The sequence below is a fragment of the Hyperolius riggenbachi genome, chromosome 3 (assembly GCF_040937935.1).
Source record: "Hyperolius riggenbachi isolate aHypRig1 chromosome 3, aHypRig1.pri, whole genome shotgun sequence".
NCBI classification, from domain to species: Eukaryota; Metazoa; Chordata; class Amphibia; order Anura; family Hyperoliidae; genus Hyperolius; species Hyperolius riggenbachi.
In genome coordinates this window covers 379,442,808-379,461,081 of record NC_090648.1, presented here as the reverse complement: position 1 = coordinate 379,461,081, position 18,274 = coordinate 379,442,808, and the positions used below count along the sequence as shown (strand labels likewise).

Genomic DNA, 18,274 nt, shown 5'->3' with positions numbered 1-18,274 from the left:
CTTCCTTCCTGTCCCCGGACAGGAAGTTCAGTGAAGCTGGAGCCGAGTGCGGAGAAGAAGACAGCGGAGACTGGCCAGCCGGATCAGGTAATGTATGCGGGTGGGCGGTGGCGGCAGCTCCACAGATTGTGATCGGTTTCATGCTGAAATCGATTCACAATCTGTTTGCAGTAAAGGCAGCCATACGATCCCTCTCTGATCAGAGAGGGATCTATCTGTTGGTCGATCTGATGGCAAATCGACCAGTGTATGGTCACCTTAAGGTGTGCTTAAAATGATGCTTAAAGGGAACCTAAAATGAGAGAAATATGGAGGCTGACATGTTTATTTCCCATTAAATAATACACATTACTTTGCTGTGCTGCTGATCCCCTGCCTCTAATGATGGGAATACACAATGAGACTTTTCAGCATTTACTGTCTGATCGATTTTCCGAACGATTTCAGTTCACTTCTATGAGAAATCGATCAGAAAAACGATCGAAAATCAGATCAGACATGTCCAAAATTATCTATCGAACCATCTTTCTGCCAAAAAATCTAATGGTGTATTCCCAGCATAAAACTAAGGCTCAACACACACCATACAATCTTGGTTGTTCAATCTTACCACTTTCATGTAGTATAAGAGCTTATCCAATCAATCATTCAAGGTATTTTCAATCTGTTGGCCCTTATACTACATACATTTGGTAAATCTGTACAACCAAGATTGTATGGTGTGTGGCCACCTTAAGCCATAGACCCTGAACAAGCATGCAGATTAGAGGTCTGACAAATCTGACAGGATTAGCTGCATGCTCGTTTGAGACACTACTGATCAGAAAGATTAGCAGCATTGCCAAGCAACTGCTATTGTTTACAAGGAAATAAATAGGTCAGCTTCCGTAGGTCTCACATCTAGAGTTCCTTTAAAGTCAATGGAGCAATTTATCTGCATTTATGATTTTCAGCCCCACTTGTTTAGTAATCAGCCACTGAGAATCCCAATAGGCCCATCACAGCCTGCCTCCGCAGCTCACCTGATGTCCTGTGAATGTTTGTAGCCTTCAAACCCATCAAGTCAGGAAGCTGGTCAATTATCACCTCACGCTCCCCTGTATTCTTGTGGACTCTCTCGATGCTCCGTCTCTGCCAATCAGTCCAATAAACGTAATCTCCCAGGAGTGTGAAACCAAAGATGTGTGGCAACTTGTCCTCCACCAGCACTCTGCGCGCTGAGCCATCTACATTCATTACCTACAAGATGCAGGAAAGAAAAGACTGTGAATAAAAGGTTATTTCCACAATGCTGAAGGGTAAGAATACTGTAAATCATGAAAAGGACTTTTCACACAGAGAAAAGTCTCTGGAAGTAAACTTATTGGGCATTTAGACAATAATAATAACTACAGCATGCATGCAGCATTGTTTCAGACTTTCTGGCCCTCATGAGTGCATGGCATGGATATGTATGCATGTTGGATTGATGTGGCTCTGTAAAATGTATTGTGCTGGTAGATGGGTTTTAAATGCCACAATTTTATTACTCTAAAACAAATATTGTATGTACTCTGCCTAAGTACTTGTGAAATGTGTGTGATTTATCAAACAAGTGGTCTTATATACTGTATTTGTTATACATTAGCTAGCCTCCTGTGAGACCCCCCTGATGTTGTAATTAAGGAATCTAATGACATTTATTTATGATTGCAAAATAAGGTTTCACCTAATGTCCAGTGTAAATAAGCTGTGTGTTCTAACATCTTGTCAACACAGGAACGTCTGAACAAGGCTTATTAGCTGAATGCTTGCTTCTTTACTTCTTAGCCAATAAATTGTATTATCCTAACTCAATAATTCTTGTTCTAGTGGTCACCATGCACTATCTGGGTACTCCATACACTTTAATAACTCTGTTCCAAATTTTCAATAACTTGGACACACTGTTGAGCAGCCTGTTCTATTCTGCGGAGGGAGCAGGGGAAGGAGAGGCGATAGGTTACCCTTCTGCAGAGACAACATCTGAAGAACAATAGAGGACAATCACTAGTGATCCAACAATATGACTAACAGCAATGGCATCAGGGGACAGCTATATTTGTACAATTCCAAATGATATTTTCATGAAAGGTATTTCCCAGGAAAATGAATCTAGTGCATGTGTATTTGTGGACCATAGATGGCATCAATCAAAAGGGCACAATATCATGAGACTCCTGATCAGGTACTCTATTGGAAATGATAAATAAAATGACACTAATAAATGAGCTAACACAAACAACAAGCTCTGCCACATAGTGCTGCAGCTTCTGGAATAGGACTAAATTAAACTGATGTCTAGCATATGCATTAAAGGCATAAAAAGCGAGAGCTCTGTTTAAAGTCTTGCACAAGCCCCCTTTTCATCAGCTGAGGGAGGTTAATGTGATCTCTGGTGGTTTTTGCTCTGAGAACCGCCAATCGGTGTGGAGTTTCACGTTAAGGGTCAGAGTCTAAACACAGGGAAACCACAGAGAGGGAGAAAGTAGAGCAGAGGAAGCTTGTGGCTTCAACCACATCTACCCAGATCCCCAGGCTGAGCGCTGGCAGTGAAGGCACTAGAGGAACTGTGCAGGGTCTTTGCTATTAATCAGCAGCTGCACACCAGAAAGTTCACCGGCATCCTATGTGTTAAGAAAAGTATCTGATTGAAAAACCATGCAGGAGATTGGTGGTTGTTCTGACATTTTTCTGAATACTTGTCTGGGGTGAGGAAAGCAACAGCAGAGCCCTTCCCGTCTAAAATGGATGTTAAACACAGCCAGAGGGTTCAGTAACGTACAAGCCAACTTATCAGCGTGCAGAAACTGAATACAATTAGCATAATTGGAAAATCATTGTTTCATAGAAATCCAGCTTACATACCATTACACACACTCAGCCCACTTTCTCCCGATGCCAGAGAAACCTGCCCACACACAGCGAAAGCAGCAAGCACAATAGAGGCATTTAGATAGGGACAGAAACCAAAGACAGGCTGGGGTTAACGCCAGAAGCTGCAATATCGGGATTATGGCCAGAAAAATCACACTGTACAGAGATTTAAAGCAGACCCATTATGCTCTTATCTAAGGACCTATTTTGACTGCCACATAGGCAAGAATATTTTTAAGTACATTCACTCTTAAGCAGTAGCCTTTAATGTAATCCAGGCATCTCCGGTTCTGAATTAAGTTTCCAGGTTATTGTTCAGCTTAATAAAAAGGTTTTGGAGGAGAGAAAAAACTATTATAAAGATCGATAAATGTCCATCTGGGTCCATCTGCAGCCTCAGCTTGGAGAAAACTTTCCCAGCGTGCCTTTTAAGGAAGGCATACAGTACACAAGCTTTTAAGATGGTCTGACATTTGAATTGATAAAACCAATGGCTAGCACCATTAGAGTATGCCAGTGTAGTATAGGACAAGCTTAAAACCTTATTGGTCAAGATGCATAAAGGTACCCACTTATTATACAATCTTACTACATCTATAGAAAAACAAAAGTTTGCTTTCTTAAAACAGAAAGAATTTGCGATAATTCAGGTTGGAGTGAGCTTGAGATGTCTCCCAGGGCATCACTGCTGTATATATGCAAATTAACCATTGTACCCTTAGAAGCTAAACACACCTCCAGAACCGCTGGAATGCAATGATGTGTCAACTTGTTAATTTGTACAGAGCCATAATAATCCAACATGCATACAGACGGTTTCAGATTGTTTGATCCTCACCAGTGCATGGCATGGATTAATTTGGCTCTATGCTGTAGGGCTTGAAACACCGAGAGGTACAGACTAACCAGCAAGCTCATGGTGAACCAGAACTCATTGGAGTGTGTAAGGGACTACAATGGTCCTAAAAGCCCCCTACTACATCTATGTAATATTAGGAACTACCTAAATTATCTGTTCAATGTATACTCACTTCACCTTTCTAGTAAATGTACAATCAAAATTGCATTGTTGATGGGCACCTTTGCCCGTGGACAACTGGATTAGCCAAAAACTTCAAGTCCAACACAACAGCATGGCAGAGAGAACAGCTAAGTCAGTACAAAGCACACATTATAATACATGGCAATACAAGGCTCATTTTCTATCAGTTCTTGTGTTTTCTGTAAGATTGTGGAACAGAAGTTTTTATCTTTTTTAAAGGAATACTGTAAGGGGGGGGGTCGGGAGAAAATGAGTTGAACTTACCCGTGGCTTCTAATGGTCCCCCGCAGACATCCTGTGCCCATGCAGCCACACACCGATGCTCCGGCCCCGCCTCCGGTTCACTTCTGGAATTTTGGAATTTCAGACTTTAAAGTCTGAAAACCACTGTGCCTGCGTTGCCGTGTCCTTGCTCCCGATGATGTCACCAGGAGCGAACTGCGCAGGCACAGACCATACTGGTGTTGTGCTATACACTTCTGGCGACGTCAGTGGAAGCGAGGACACGGCAAAGCAGGCGCAGTGGTTTTCAGACTTTAAAGTCTGAAATTCCAGAAGTGAACCGGAGGCGGGGCCGGAGCATCGGTGAGTGGCTGCGCGGGCACAGGATGTCTGCGGGAGACTGTTAGAAGCCCCGGGTAAGTTCAACTCATTTTCCCCTGACCCCCCTACAGTATTCCTTTAACCACTTGCCGACCGCACGCTTATACCGTGCGTCGGCAAAGTGGCAGCTGCAGGACCAGCGACGCAGTACTGCGTCGCCAGCTGCAGGCTGATTAATCAGGAAGCAGCCGCTCGCGCGAGCGGCTGCTTCCTGTCAAATCACGGCGGGGGGCTCCGTGAATAGCCTGCGGGCCGCCGATGGCGGCTCGCAGGCTAAATTTAAACACAAGCGGAAATAATCCGCATTGTTTACATTGTACGGCGCTGCTGCGCAGCAGCGCCGTAAGGCAGATCGGCGATCCTCGGCCAATCAGCGGCCGGGGATCGCCGCCATGTGACAGAGGACGTCCTGTCACTGGCTGCACAGGACGGATAGCGTCCTGTGCAGCCCGGATCACTGGGGGGACAGGTAGGAGAGGGAATGTCGCCGCGGAGGGGGGCTTTGAGGTACCCCCCCCCCCCGCAACTAGCCTGCACGCTGGAGCGATCAGACCCCCCCTGCACATCATCCCCATAGGGGGAAAAAAAGGGGGGCGATCTGATCGCTCTGCGTGCCCGCTGATCTGTGCTGGGGGCCACCCAGCACAGATCCCATCAAACAGCGCTGGTCCTTAAGGGGGGGTAAAGGGTGGGTCCTCAAGTGGTTAAAGTAAAAACTCCATTTAAGATTTTTTTTTTTTTAATTTTTTTTAACCACTTCATGACGAGAGCAACTTTCACATATCAGCGCTGCTCCCATTCATTCACCAATAACTTTTTTACTACTTATCACACCTAAATGATCTATATATTGTTTGTTTCAGGACAAATTAGGCTTTTAGCATGTGAGAATTGTGTTTAGTAACTACCTTATTTTCTATGCATTTTAAAGGGAAAATAAGGGAAAAAAATAGAAAAAAAAAAACACTATGTCTCCATTAACATGGCGTATACCTTTACAATAAACAGTGCTAACTATAAATTAAACCCACAGTTTTGACAACTTGATAATGAGCTAGATTGCTCGAAACAGCGGTCTGTCGTATCCTCTGCCTTATCTGATGTGATCAATAAAAGAAGCTTTATCTACATCGGTGGTGCCTGCACGACTTGTTTTCTAAATTAAACCCACAAATTTTATTTGCGTATTCATCCTGGTTATTAAAACATGTAGATTTTGTTCCTAGCAATGTATGGTAACATTATTGTATTTAGAAAGAAAGGTGTCTTTCTGTTCTTTAATTTTTTTTTCTTTCTCATTATACACTATCTATGATTACACGACCTTATTTGCAAAAATAATAGCAATATACCCTCATGGCTTACATATTTAAAAAGCCAAGTTTCTAAGGTAACAAAATATTTTTTTTTCTTTTATATTCTGTAACTATCATTTTACAAGTCTTATTTTGGTACAGAATATGCGAAAATATTATTGCTTTTGATTCAGTTTGTGACTAAAAAGAATACACAAAAACTTAGGCCTCAACCCTAAAACTGTCTAAACTGTATTCTACTACTTATGACTGTTAAAAGTTACCACATATGTCTCTTGTAGTTTTCTTACAACTTTCCCAAGTTTGATCATAATTTGGAAAATTAATTTGTATGTTTTGATTAAGTTTGTCCCTAGCTATTGTTTATGTGACGGGGGTCCAAGCTGTTAGACACACCAAAATGTATTCTACAACTCGTCCTGGTTAAAACGATACCACATGTGCCACATTTAGTAACAAACTGGTGGTGCATTATCCACAAATACAATGGACGTATATATACACGTCCTTTGTCATGAAGTGGTTAAGGTTTCAATACTATACGAAAGGTTTATACCTTCTGCCCCTTTTAAACAACTGTCTGTGCCATGGCTGAGACATACACAGTCTTAATTTCCGGTCACCGCGTCAGGTATTTACCGTACTTGCCTGTTGTAAAAACATGAGAAATGCAAAAAACTCCTATTTCTGCCATCAGTGATACTTGAAAGACCGCCTTCAGGAAGGAGGCTCTGTGCTCATTAGCAGAAGCTACTGTGACATGAGGGTATCTGATGATGTTACTAGATCAGGTGACAGAAAGGAGCACAATTTGATAAAACCATAAGTTTTGAAATACCAGAGGAAGCAGCTCTGCTAAAAGCTAAAAGAAGGGAGTCTAGAAATACCTATGTGCAGCCAGTGGGTAGGCAAATTGAAGAGACCAAAAAAGGGCAAAGCAAATGAGGAGGAATATATGCCAAAGTCTTGCAAGACTGTTGGGGGAACCTTGACATCATATGTTGATAGCTCCCAGAGAGGAAGGAACCGTATTTGAAGGAGTGGACAAAGCAACTGAGCGCACACAAGGTTGAATTCTTGTAAAACAATGGACATGTGGTCATACTTCTCTTACTGGATCTATATACTTTAATTTTTGATTCTTCAAAGCAGAGGCATCTGTACAGTAATGTAGCCTACACATAACATTTAGAATATTCCTGCGGCTCTTCATAGGTGCAATTTCCACCTCTGTGTACATTTAGGGTTCTTTCTAAAGAACGAAGAAAACTGCACAATTTGGAATATAATAAAGACACCCTCCTCTGCACTACATTTATGGATGAGAAACAAGTCAGCATGTCTTCTAGTGCAGTGATGAGATCCAGACAATAAGTGCTGGCAGACATAAGGTTAAGCGTGTTGCGATGTGCGGTTCATAATAATTGCAACTCCTACACCCCGCTGGCGTGCTACAATGTGAAGCGGCCATCTTTTCTCAGAAAACTGAAGGAGATTAATGTCACTGCTGTAGAGACAGTCTGCTTCTGTCTGCTGAGGACTGCTAGATAAAACATGGAACAAAAGCCTCCTTCTGAACCCTCCTGCTGGGCTCCATTAACCACCACGGCCAGCTTATCGACTTCTCGTGGGCTGGCAGAGAACCCACAAAGTAATGGCATCGCTTAGAAGTAAAAAATATGTATACACACAAAGATATGCAGCTGACAGCTGAATGCAATTAACCCACAGGACATGCAGTTTCCTTAAGCCAACTGCACCCTATTGGGCTCATACAGAGCACCTGAAGAAAACCACTCTGCCATGAGAGTGGGATATGGAGTAAGAAAAAGACTGCATTCACAGGAGCCCCAGACGCTCATTCGTAGCACTGCAATTATGATTCCTACTGACAGATGATAGCACATCAGATATAAGGATCAGCGTGCACACATGATAAATTCAAGATACCTTATCAGACACTTATAGTGCTCAAGAGGCAACCAGGAGAATGAAAGTAGGAATTTACGTAAAGTTCGATACTGATCCAGTGCTGGGAGGAACACAATGCATAGACTAGATACCTATACACATGTATGAGCATGTGTATGTATCTAGAAAAACACTTTTTAAACCATATTTTGTGTTTAGCACTAATGAAAATATTTTTATTTAAGAGGCATATAGTGACATAGTAGAATGCACTAAATTATGAAGGATACTATTACAGGTTTCCGTATCAGAAACCTGAGAGACCAGCTGTTTGTACTGGCTTTGGAACTCTCAATAAACAAAAGACCCGCAGAGCTACATCGGAGAGGGCTTAATGCTGGGGCATACACGGCGAGGTGCGCTGTTATCAATCGAGCCGCTGATGGCTCGATTGATAATATCCGACAGGTCCAATGACCTGCCGGATAGATTCCCTGCTCGATCCCCGCTGGCAGACAATAGCAGGGAATAGAGCGGCTGATCAGGAGCGCCGGCGGGGACGAGCGGGTATCAATTCGCACGGACGAGTGGGGATGCGCCGGGAGTCGATACAGCGGCTAATCGGCCGCCGGATCGACCCGTGTATGCCCAGCATAAGATGTCGCCACCTTTAAACAGCACAGCAACGAAACAAGGCCTTTATTTTACTTACAAAGCTTGCCACATAAAGCAGCAGGTGGAGCTCTTAAATATTACATGGTGTGCATCTTTCTTCCTCGCCAAGCTGCTCCTATTAGCAATTACAGTATGAACACTTACTATATACCTAAGCTAGTAGTAATGTATGCTTATATCTGCTTCAATAAGGCTTTGAAACTGTTACCACCTAAGAGAGTGTCCTGGTCTAGAACCTAGGTTCAGCAAGACAGAAGACCAAAGCGCCATGCTGTACTCCACTATCAGCAAACAGCCTTGGGAAAATAGCATGCTGCGAGTAGATTGACAAGAACCAAAATGCTTTGTTATATGGCCATGATAGCCGAGGATCTAGAAAATACTACAAAGGCAACAATGGCAGCAGCATCCATGTTTTCATTTTGGCCAATTTTGTTTAATGTACCATGTGTTGAAAAAGAGCAAACCACCCACTTTGGAATCGCTTCTGGGAGAAACATCAAAGACAGCTGAGAGACACATGTGATTCCAGATCCTCTAATTCAGAATACCAACTTTAGATCAAGAGCTATTTGGTGCAATAAGTCTATTAACAAATAATGTCATTGCTGTCTACAAGTTATAATATAAAAGTCTGGAAAAGTGGAAAATACAACAAAGGACTTAAAAAAAATACATTAAAAAAAAACACTGTGCCATAATCCATAACCACATTGAAGAACAACCCACCTCTATCTTGTCTGTTTTAGCATCTCCCCAGTATATCTTCCCTTCTGTGTAGTCCAGAGCAAGACCATTAGGCCAGCCGAGGGAGGAGTTCACCAGAATCGCCCTATCAGAACCATCCATTGAAGCCCGCTCAATTTTTGGGTTCTCTCCCCAGTCAGTCCAGTACATGTAACTAAACAAAAGCAAAAGTAATTCTTGAAATTACAGAGCTGCTAAGGGTCGGTTATTTTTGATTTACAAAAGCACCAACATTTTCTGTGGCGCTGCACAAAGTAAAAAACAAACATGGGATACATGATACAGACAAATGGAATACACCAATATACAAAATAATTAGTGACAAAATACAGGATTGATAATGACCGTGACAAAAGTAACATGAATAAAATAAATAATGAATTCCAAGACACAAAAGGGGGAGAGTGGTTCACACTTCAGTGGATGCAATACGGGTACGTCAATACTGCATCCGCTTCATAATTTGCGCTGTCTGCTTTAAACACGATCACTACTCATGCGTCCTGCAGTCCTTTGCCGCCCCTCGGTTCAAAGACAGAGGCTGGTAGGGGCATGGGGTTCCCCATAGGAGACAATAGCCCAATTCTTCCTAGCAACAGGAAGAATTTTCATTGGTCCACCATGAACCATTGAGAATTCTCCCTGTTGAGGATCCCCATTGGTCTTTTGCAGCCCAATGGAGAACCCCATGCATCTTCCCGGCACTGATCTGAGTCCCGGGGGCCGAGTCGGCAGCATCGGAACCGGGATGACACATGAATATTCAAGTCATGGCGGAGATTGGACACGGCGACTAGTCTAGTGAGAATGGACACTGTCATAGGTTTTCACAGCATACATTTTACCGGCCAGCCCAGAAAAAAAGTTTGGATTCTCCACACCATTTACCACAATGCAGCAAACAGATCCTTTTTTTAACAAGTGGAAACCTATTTCTAACATTAGGATCCATTTCCTGCACTGGAGTGGACCTTAAAAAAAAAAAATCCCGAACAGGTACGGTTTTAAGCAATTGTGAACTGGCCCTAACACATATACAAAGTATAATGAAGAGGATGGCATTTCCATTGCACCAGCCACAAGATGGTTTATCCAACAGTTGGTTGCTTCCTGCAACCACAGTCCAGGGAAAATTAACCTCCACAAAAAAAAGATTTTAAAAAGCTTTATATGTTCTTTTAGAGAAATTTTGTATTAAGAAAAACGCCCCTGGGGGGTACTCACGTCGGGAGGGGGAGGCCTCTGGATCCTATCGAGGCTTCCCCCCTCCCCCTCCACCCCACGGCGGCAACGATACAGCTCGGCAGGGGGATGTAAATATTTACCTTCCCGGCTCCAGCTCAGACGCAGCTGCGCCTCTCGGCTCCGATATAGGAGGAAATAGCTGATCCCAGTTAGGTTCGCTCTACTGTGCAGCTTGAGAGATCCACAGAACTTCAGGGGTCCCAGCGCTGGATCAGAGAGGGATAAGAGAAGCATCTGTAGGATCCAAAGGCTTCCCTTTTCCCAAGGCAAGTATCCAAATGTTTGTCTTTTATATCTCCTAAATCTACTATAGCCTCCCTGGCGGTATGATTTCCAGATTTTAGGGTGTTTTTAAAAAGTTTCAGACGCTAAAATCAGGAAAAAAATGCCACCAGAGTCTCTGCAGCAGCCCCTGCACTCACTCACCTCCCTGAGCTCCAGCGCTGCAATTTTACCTCTGTCCTCCGGGTGGCTCTGTAACTGTAGTGAGATCACTGAATCACTCTGGTGAGATCGCGGTCAGAGCCTCAGAGGACAGGAAGGAGAACAGCTACCAATGTCTGGATCCCCCTGGAGGTGAGTAAAACTGCCCGCTATACTCTACATAGAGCTCCCGGCGGCTAGCTCGAGCTACACTCGGGATTACAGCCAGGGAGGTGAATACAACTGGCCGGAAAACAATGCAAAACAATGTAGTCAAAGCTGCGCAAAACAACCCACACCAACCATAGATCAGTTTACTGTTTTTGTCTTACCTGAGTGGGCATACAACTGTTTTAAGACCATGAAGAGTCTCAATCACACAGAAAGGCTATTTTTTCTCTCTTTTTTGTGTGTGAGGAAAGTCAAAACAAGGGAAACTCACCCATTGGCAGGGTCCAAGACAATAGCTCTGGGTTCATCTAGGTCCTCAGATATTAAAATTTTGCGCATAGTTCCATTCAACCGCGTCACCTCAATGCGGTCAGTCCCAGTGTCTGTCCAATACAAGTTTCGTGCCACCCAGTCCACAGCAATACCATCAGGATGAGAGACTTGGGACACAACCACAACCTGGCTTAAGGAGCCATCCACCTGAGCTCTGCGTATGGCTCGCACCTCATCATCAGTCCAGTAAATGTAACCATCTATCGGATCATAATCAATGGCAATGGCGTGGCGAATATCGTCCAGTGGAAGCACGATGTCTGTAAAGTCAGGAGTATCCAGAGATATTCGACGGAGATCTGTTCGCCGGGCAAGAAGCAGCAACTCTGTAGCACCTACAAAGCAGAAAACTTATTTTAAGAGGTGTTCTATTTTAAGAGGTAAAACTTATGCCAACCATTTTATGTACTGATGTTATGTGACAACAAGAAGTACATTTGGTGCTTTCCTGACATAATTGCATTGCATATTAATCTATTGTTCCATAGATATTCTGGCTTACAGAGTAAAGCTCACCAAGAAATAAAACTATTTTAGCTCTGAATAGAAACAGGGTACAAAGCATCAATGGGGTTTATTACTGTGGTCTTGCGTCCTCACTGAGGTCACATTTTGTTATTTCAAGAGATTTACCCATTTCCTATTAAAACAATGGGACAAAAATTTAAATAAAATCTAAGGATCACAAAATGTGAAGAAGCAGGACATTTTGGTTCCATAGGAACCTTAACTTTGCAAATGGGGAGCTTGATTAGTCAGCTGCCAGATAAATTGACAGCTCCCAAATCTTATAACCCCCCTGCAAAGCTCTATTTCAGTGCAAAAGGAAAAGACCACCACCATACAGGAAGCCCCGTTAACTATAGGACTGCAGCCTGACTGCCGATTAGCAGATAGTGTTCTAATATCAGACCTGAAAAGTAAAACTAAATAGTGAGACACTCACAAAGTTGGTGACAGATATTAAGCCCCATCTGCACGATACAATTCCACGTGTGATCGATCAAATTTGATCGGATCCAATTCGATTGGATCGATTAAATCCGACATGTCCAATTGGGACTCGATTTATAGTGTGGCCGATTTTGCATTGATAACTAACCAAAATCGATCCCCCTATCAATCAAGTCCTGATCGGACATGTCGGATTTAATCGATCCGATCGAATTTGATCTGATCGCAAGTGGAATTGTATCGTGTAGATGGGGCTTTAGAAGCTGCTTGCTATTACATTGTCTCTATGGAAAGTACACTGGTGGACATGCCTTTCCACTATTCCATTTCCATGCTGAAATGCTGGAAAATGTGCTACAGAATATGGCCTTACAGGACACTGTACACTGAAACTCAGTTCTAGCAAAGATAACGAAAGCTGGCTGCAGACCATTCCAATATTTTTAACAAATTAGACCCTACATTTCATAATACATTGAATCTAAACAAAAATCTATAATAATTGTATCAAGTATACATTGATAGGAAAAGCCATGCTTATCAGAATTGAGCTCCATGAGAGCATCTGATCATGGTGGAGGCAGGACCAGTGTGACAGTGATAACTGCACTGCTTTGTACTGCATTAAAAGTGGGATGACTACCACAAGAAGATAAAAAAAAAAAAAAAAAAAAGTGTGCGTTTGTTACATTACATTTCTACTACAGGTCTAAAGCCTTATGCTAGATCAGCGCTAGGCAAACTACGGTACACGGACCGCATCTGGTTCGTTGTGTTTTGAATCCAGCCTGCTGATAAAAGGGCCGGATTCCTCTCTTCCCCTCCCTACCTACAAAGTTGCGTGAGGAGCGTAATAAGTTTAACTCACCCCATCGAACTTTCTAGCAGCGAGCTCCAAGTGGATCAGCTGCATCACCTCAGATGAGCGAAGAAAGTGCTTTTTTTCTCCTCCTTACCCCTACTGATTTTCCATCTCTCTTACAGCCGCTCAAGGGATCAAGTCCTCATCCCTCCAGGTGACAAACTGTGAGTAAGTGTGCACCTTAAAGCGGAGATAGACTCCACTTCCTCTTGGCTCTTAACCACTTAAAGCGAACCTTAAGTCAAAAAAAAAAGTTTTACTCACCTGGGGCTTCCCTCAGCCCCCCTGCAGCTGCCCGGTGCCCTCTCCGTGTCCCTACAATCCTCCTGGCCCCGCCGGCAGCAACTTCCGGTTTCGCCGTCAGGAGCCGACAGGCTGGGAACGCGAGTGATTCTTCGCGTTCCCAGCCACAATATCGCCACCTATGCTGCTACAGCTATGTGCTATATGGTATAGCAGCATAGGTGGCGATATTGTGGCTGGGAACGCGAAGAATCACTCGTGTTCCCAGCCTGTCGGCTCCTGACGGCGAAACCGGAAGTGGCTGCTGGCGGGGCCAGGAGGATCGGAGGGACACAGCGAGGGCACTGGACAGCTGAAGGGGGCTGTTTGACGCCCCAGGTGAGTAAAACTTTTTTTTTTGTTGACTTAAGGACTGCAGTCATAAAACCCCTTAAGGACCAGAGCCTTTTTTTCCATTCAGACCACTGCAGCTTTAACGGTTTATTGCTCGGTCATACAACCTACCATCTAAATGAATTTTACCTCCTTTTCTTGTCCCTAATACATCTTTCTTTTGGTGCTATTTGATTGCTGCTGCGATTTTTAGTTTTTATTATATTCATCAAAAAAAGACATGAATTTTGTCAAAAAAATGGTTTTTTTTAACTTTCTGTGATAAAATTTTTCAAATAAAGTAAAATTTCTGTATACATTTTTGTCCAAATTTATTGTGCTACATGTCTGATAAAAAAAAAAACATTCAGTGTATATTTATTGGTTTGGGTAAAAGTTATAGCGTTTACAAACTATGGTGCAAAAAGTGAATTTTCCCATTTTGAAGCATCTCCGACTTTTCTGACCACCTGTCATGTTTCATGAGGTGCTAAAATTCCAGGATAGTATAAATACCCCCCAAATGACCCCATTTTGGAAAGAAGACATCCCAAAGTATTCACTGAGAGGCATGGTGAGTTCATAAAAGATTTTATTTTTTGTCACAAGTTAGCGGAAAATGACAGAGACAAAAAAAAAGGTTTCCATTTCTGCTAACTTGTGACAAAAAAAAAAAATGAAATCTGCCACCGACTCACCATGCCCCTCTCTGAATACCTTGAAGTGTCTACTTTCCAAAACGGGGTCATTTGTGGCGTGTGTTTACTGTCCTGGCATTTTGGGGGGTGCTAAATTATAAGCACCCCTGTAAAGCCTAACGGTGCTCATTGGACTTTGGGCCCCTTAGCGCAGTTAGGCTGCAAAATAGTGCTACACATGTGGTATTTCTGTACTCAGGAGAAGTAGTATAATGTGTTTTGGGGTGTATTTTTACACATACCCATGCTGGGTGGGAGAAATATCTCTGTGGCAGTGACAGGGGGTGATTGATGGGTGATTGACAGGTGATCAGTGGGTTATTACAGGGGGGATAGATGCATACAGTACACAGGGGGGGGGGGGGTCTGGGGAGGATCTGAGGTGGGGGGGTGATCAGGAGTCCCCAGGGGGCAGTTTAGGGAATAAAAAAATAGCGTTGACAGATAGTGACAGGGAGTGATTGATGGGTGATTAGGGGAGTGATTGGGTGCAAACAGTGGTCTGGGGGATGGGCAGGGGGGGGGGGGGGGTCTGAGGGGTGCTGTGGGCAATCAGAGGGAAGGGGGGGCAGGATCAGGGTGTTTGGTGCAGACTAGGGTGGCTGCAGCCTGCCCTGGTGATCCCTCGGACACTGGGACCACCAGGGCAGGAGGCAGCCTGTATAATACACTTTGTATGCGGCGATCATGGGGTTAACAACCCGCCGGCGCTTCCTAACGGCCGGCGGGTTGTCGCGGGTGGGCGGAGCCTATTGCCGGCGGATGCGCGCATTAATGCGTGCGATCCCCGGCCCGGAAGAGACCCAGGACCCGACGCCAATCTGCGTTACGTGGTCCTGGGTCTGCCACCGCCAATGTACAGTGGGCGGTCGGCAAGTGGTTAAAGGGACACTTAAGGCAACATAAAAAAATGTTTTACTCACCTGGGGCTTCTGCCAGCCCCGTGCAGGTGTCCGGTGCCCACGCAGTCTCGCTCTGATGCTCCTGTCCCCCGCCAGCAGCCACTTCAGTTTTTAGCGACACGTGCCGACAGGCCTGGGAACGCGAGTGATTCTTCGCGTTCCTGGCCGCAATAGCGCCCTTTATAATGCTATTGCGGCCAGGAATGTGAAGAATCACTTGCGTTCCCAGGCCTGTCGCCGAAAATGGAAGTGGCTGCCGGCGGGGGACAGGAGCATCGGAGCGAGACTGCGTGGGCACAGGACACCTGCAGAAGCCCCAGGTGAGTAAAACTTTTTTTGTTGCCTTAAGTGTCCCTTTAAAGATGCACACCAGAATAACAACCTTTAAAGAAAAACATTTTTGTTACAGCTGATACAAATCCTGCAATAAATCTGCAGTGTTTACATCCTGTATTCATGGAAGCAGACATATCTACATCCTGTGTTTACCAATCAGCTGTTCTGCCGTAGCAGAGAAGATTCCTGAGCTACCACAATTGACAGATCAGATTGCTATGGTGATTAGACACAGATGAGGGAGAATCTATCTATAATAGGCTAAGTGCCTCAACCTTCAAGCAAGAAGAAGTAGCGCCCTGCCCCCAGGGCCAGTCCAAGCAAGAAGTAGCGCCCTGCCCCCAGGGGCGGTCCTAGACTTGCCGCCAAGCTGGAGGGGGTAGCGGGCAGGAAGGGGGTATTGGGCACAGCGGCAGGGAGGGGGTCGGACCCCCCTTCACCCGGGTCCCCCCATCTGCGCTCCCCCTCTAGCTTAAGTTCAGCAGCAGCCGCCGCTATTAGTAAGAGGCAGTGGGCGGGGATGACTCACCTCTTCCGCGTTCCAGCGTGCGTTCCACTTTCCTCACTTCCTGCAATGCCGTCCACTTACAATACAGTGGGCGGCATTGCAGGAAGTGACAGTGGAACGCACGCTGGAACGCGGAAGAGGTGAGTCATCCCCGCCCGCTGCCTCTTACTAATAGCGGCGGCGTCTGCTGCTGAGCTTAAGCTGGAGGGGGAGCGCAGATGGGGGACCCAGGTGAGTGAGGGGGGTCCGACCCCCCTCCCCATCACTGTGCCCAATACCCCCTTCCTGATCGATACACTTATGCGGCGTATGCTATGCCACGGGTCCGCTAGTTGGACTAAGTTCTCTAAATACATATAGGGTGCATTTCTGTTTTCCTTCGGCCCTGTCTGTGCAAGAGTTCTGGACCACTTTAAAGAGGAGCTGTTAGGTATAAGGTCTCAGAGAAAATAAACACATATATCAGTAGCTAAAGATTGGCTGTACTTACATTACATATGCATTTCACTGTCCACGTTTGGATTTCACAGAATTTGTATATAGTATATGCAGAGATAGATGCTCTTGACAGCTCATGGCAGGCTCCATGTTTTTCTGTCAAATGTGTCGTCATGTCCTGCCTGCTTCCTGATCACAGATAAGCTCGGCTCAGTGTGCAGTGAATATTAATGAGCCATGTGGCTAAGAACAATAGCTGACTCCTGCAGTGTACTCTGCCCGGAGATTTATCAGTGCTACGCGCTGGACTGATTACAAGCTGCTGTAACGTCTCATTAGCAGCCGAGGGGAGGGCCCCAGAATGCTTTGCAGTATAGTATGCGGCTTGCGTCCTCTTGGGTTTTAACAGCCTTACTGATAAGGACACATCAAAGGTAACAGATTTTTATCTTCACTAATGGCTTTTGGGCTTCCTTCTAAACTGTTTAACACAGGAGAATAGAGGTTTAAATTAGCTTCTGCAGCCTGACAGTTACTCTTTAAAGCGGAATATAACCCTGCATTTCAACTTTGCTCTAAAACATTATTTACAGCATATTATATGCAAAAAGCATTTTTTTTTTACTAGACCAGCATTGGAAGGGTTAAACACAGAGGTTTAAAGTTCCGTGGAGAGATATGCAAAAGTTCAGATTGTTACATTCTATTTAGTTAAATGTATCTATTGAGAAATGTTACACACTCTTTGGCTGTCCTCCAGCTCCTTCTCAGTCAGAGAGAGTGAGTCACATTCGACACTTAGATACATTTATGTAAACAAAATGTATCTATGTCAGCTGCGGATGCCTCTGCAGAAATCTCCAGGAACTTTAAAGCCCTGTGTAACCCTTCCAATGCTGGTCTAGTAAAAAAAAAAAATGCTGGTTGCATATAATATACTGTAAATAATGTTTTAAAGCAAAGTTGAAATGCAGGGTTATATTCAGCTTTAATAGTGTAGGATAACAATTAGCAAGCAAACTTTGCCCCACATTTTTAGTATTAAGAGAAATTGTTGCTGGCTAAAGGGGCCCATACACCTATCGATTTTCCTGACGATATACAGCAGATTCGATCACTGTGATCGAATCTGCTGTGAAATCGTTGCGTTAACTGACAGAACGATCGATTTCCGTCCGAAATCAATTGTTCCCATCGATTCCCGTCAATCCGTCCGTGCGGAAGAAGTTGCTCGATCGCCGTTGGGTCGGGAGTGCGTCGATAGTGGTGTTCGAATGCCCGACGACCAACGCTAGTGGCAATACATTACCTGCTCCGGCGGGCGCGACTCCCCCGGTCTCCGCTGTCTTCTTCTCCGCGCTGGGCTCCGGCTGGCATGGCTTCACTGAACTTCCTGTCCCGGCAGAAAGTTTAAACAGTAGAGCGCCCTCTACTGTTTAAACTTCCCCCCGGCAGGAAGTTCAGTGAAGCCAGCCGGACCCGGAGACCAACGCGGAGAAGACGACAGCAGAGACCGGGGGAGTCGCGCCGGCCGGAGCAGGTAATGTATGCGGGGGCCCGGCAGCAGCTTCACAGATTGTGATCTGTTTCATGCTGAAAT

At 44.6% G+C, this 18,274-nt stretch overlaps 1 protein-coding gene across 1 annotated transcript in view; it reads right to left on the bottom strand.

Annotated features, from left to right (window-relative positions):
• LRP6 (LDL receptor related protein 6) overlaps positions 1-18,274 on the bottom strand; it is a 158,468-nt gene that overhangs the window by 49,954 nt on the left and 90,240 nt on the right. The window contains exons 6-8 of the mRNA XM_068277320.1: positions 11,300-11,696; positions 9,172-9,343; positions 1,023-1,239 (exon numbers count right to left, since the gene is read on the bottom strand). Coding sequence (XP_068133421.1) covers positions 1,023-1,239; positions 9,172-9,343; positions 11,300-11,696 — 786 coding nt within the window. The remainder of the gene's footprint in view (positions 1-1,022; positions 1,240-9,171; positions 9,344-11,299; positions 11,697-18,274) is intronic.